We start from the raw sequence: 2,784 nt of genomic DNA on the forward strand, positions 1-2,784 counted from the left end.
CAAAACTTGATACAATCAAAAGAAAAGAGTAAAACATATTATGATAGAAAAATCAATATTCAAAATTTTAAAGCTAACGATAAAGTTTATTTATTAAAGGAGCCCACAAAGGGAAAGCTAGATGATCAATATACTGGGCCATATAGAATTTTAGAATTATTACCAATGAACAACGCGAGAATAGACTTCCGTGGAAAACCACGCGTAGTTCACGTGAATAAACTGAAGTTGTGCAAGGGCACATATTTTATAGATCCGGGTTGAAGGAAAACGCAAGGAAGAGAAATTTTGTGAGCGCGGCCTGGACCCCCGGATCCAGTAATTTTAAAATATTTTCATATTAATATTAAATTTTGTTCTAACGACACATACACACATACTTGACACATTTTGTAACATAAAACAACACAAACAACCCATATTACTCTCGTATTTTATACTTAAATATCATATTTCTATTTTTAAGGGTTTCCACGTTTTGATACTTACCACATTGCTCTCTGGCACATCGGCAATCATAGCGTACGATTGTGGAGGAGCCTATTTGAACGTGACCACTGTGTCCTTGCTTCGATCAGGCGAATGTGACATCGAAGTCGAAACACCTGCGACCGTAAATACATATATACAGCTGTTGCAATTATCAAGTTATGCGCAGACACATATAACGCAATGTAAAATAGAAATCTTAAGAACCATATCTCACTGCGGAATGCACTCGCATATCTCAGCCGTTCATAACGGTTACGCTAGCTACTTGCAGGAAACATCTCGCGCTAGGTGCATTCAGATGCATAAAGAGGGCCTCTTAAAGATAGGAACCGCAGAAATTATTGACGGACTTAAATCGAATCGCACGTATTATAGAAGCGTCACGCTCGCGGGTAAAGTAAATGTAGATGGAACCTGTAAAGGCATCCAATACTCGGACTATTACGGCACATGGGATGACGTGATAGTCCAAGCGACAGTAAAAATTTCTCTAAAAGACTCATACGTACCAGTAAAATTAAACGCGGGAAAAGTAATGTTAAAATCCGGAACTGTTTGCGAACTATCGGACGAATCCTGCATAGACTCGGACGATGGTTACACTTTTTGGGAAGGAATACCCAATACCGCTTGCGGGTTTGAAGCATACGACGTCTTATATGAAGGCACCTCTATTAAATTTCAAGGCATATTAGATCACCAAAATACCACAATATTCACACTAGAATCTCAAGACATCACTTTTGCACTGACACTAACACGAAGGCACACGATATGCGGTTATACACTGTATGGCACAGAACATCCGAAACTGTTTATTTCTGAAACACAAAAGGGAAACATTTTCAAAGTAAGATCTAAAACCTCTGTGACGAACCTAGACTTATTCACGTACGCAAATTCAAAATTTGTATACGTTGAGAAGTATATGAGGAACCAGATTACCTCTTTATACAAGGATATAATTATGCAAAAATGCGAACTAGAGAAACAGGTTATACAAAATACCCTATCTCTTGCTGCTGTTTTACCAGATGAATTCGCCTACCGGGTGATGAAAGCTCCAGGTTACATGGCAGTCACAGCCGGGGAGGGAATTCACATAGTTAAATGTATACCCATAGAGGTTACACTACGGAAAACAAATACGTGCCATACTGAATTGCCCGTTATGTTTCGGAACGCTTCGTTATACATGACACCAAAATCACATATAGTCATAAAACACAGTACACTTAGAGATTGTAATCCTTTACTTCCAGTAATATACAATATCGAAGGAACTTGGCTACAATTCAACCCTACTCCTTCCATGATAAATTCTCCTCATGAAATCAAACCATTAACGAAACTCTCTTGGAAATACCTTGCGCCAAAATCACTAGCCACCAGTGGCATTTACTCCCAACAAGACCTTGACGAATTAAGAGACCACATTATGTTCCCCGCGGAAAAGAACGCGGTTCTGCATACCATCGCTCGAGGCTTTACAGGTCAAACAATACAATCCGATACCGTTTCATTGCAAAATTTATTAGACGAAAATGCGCTGAATAAAATTTATAACAACACGCTAACTAAAATATGGAACGGTTTTACAACTTTTGGTGCGGCAACTGCCGGCGTATTCGGCATTTTTATAATAATAAGAATAATAAAGATTGTATTTGACACACTGATTCACGGTTATGCTTTGCATACGGCATATGGCTGTAGCTTGCATTTACTCGGAGCCATCTGGAGTTCCTTTACACATTTATTGCTATATTTGGCCAATAGGCCACAGCCACAACCAAATGTAATTCCACAGAACCCGCCAGAACAACCGAACATAGAAACTGTACCTAACGCACCAGCCGTCAATGACACACATCCGATACCTATCGTTTATACATTTAGAGACATGCGTGCCAGACTGGATGAGCAAAATTCTCCATGAAATATTTCCACTCCGAAATTTGCACTTAAGGGGGGTGGTGTGACGTCTCAGTCGCACAATTTTATTTTTTATAAACAATAAATTCTCATCAGACTTACTCAAGGGATGCTAATAGAGCAAGATCAATTATAAAATTCATTATAATAACTTGGGAAGAACATATACGTATTTATTAGACACCCTATATAAAACTATACGAGTCAATCATTATGCGAGTATCAGTATATAGGAAGAAAATTGCTCATTTAGTAAAAAGAGCAATTAGAAATTAGCATTAGTACTTATGTCCACCCTGTATATGGACTACATACATAGAACACACGTACAAGTATCCATACATATAATCACAAGGT

The 2,784-nt window shown here is 38.3% G+C and overlaps 1 protein-coding gene across 1 annotated transcript; it reads left to right on the forward strand.

Moving 5' to 3' along the window:
• The first annotated feature begins 712 nt into the window (after positions 1 to 712).
• Positions 713 to 2,431, forward strand: LOC138938372 (uncharacterized). Its single transcript, XM_070305286.1, has one exon. It carries the CDS (start codon positions 713 to 715, stop codon positions 2,429 to 2,431), a length of 1,719 nt encoding a protein of 572 aa, XP_070161387.1.
• Positions 2,432 to 2,784: the final 353 nt, after the last annotated feature.

The sequence above is a fragment of the Polyergus mexicanus genome, unplaced genomic scaffold (genome assembly GCF_030449975.1).
Source record: "Polyergus mexicanus isolate NDT 795.1 unplaced genomic scaffold, iyPolMexi1.0 SCAF_12, whole genome shotgun sequence".
NCBI classification, from domain to species: Eukaryota; Metazoa; Arthropoda; class Insecta; order Hymenoptera; family Formicidae; genus Polyergus; species Polyergus mexicanus.

Coding starts and splice junctions, on each gene's coding strand:
- LOC138938372 (XM_070305286.1), top strand. CDS start 713: ATGCACTCGCATATCTCAGCCGTTCATAACGGTTACGCTAGCTACTTG.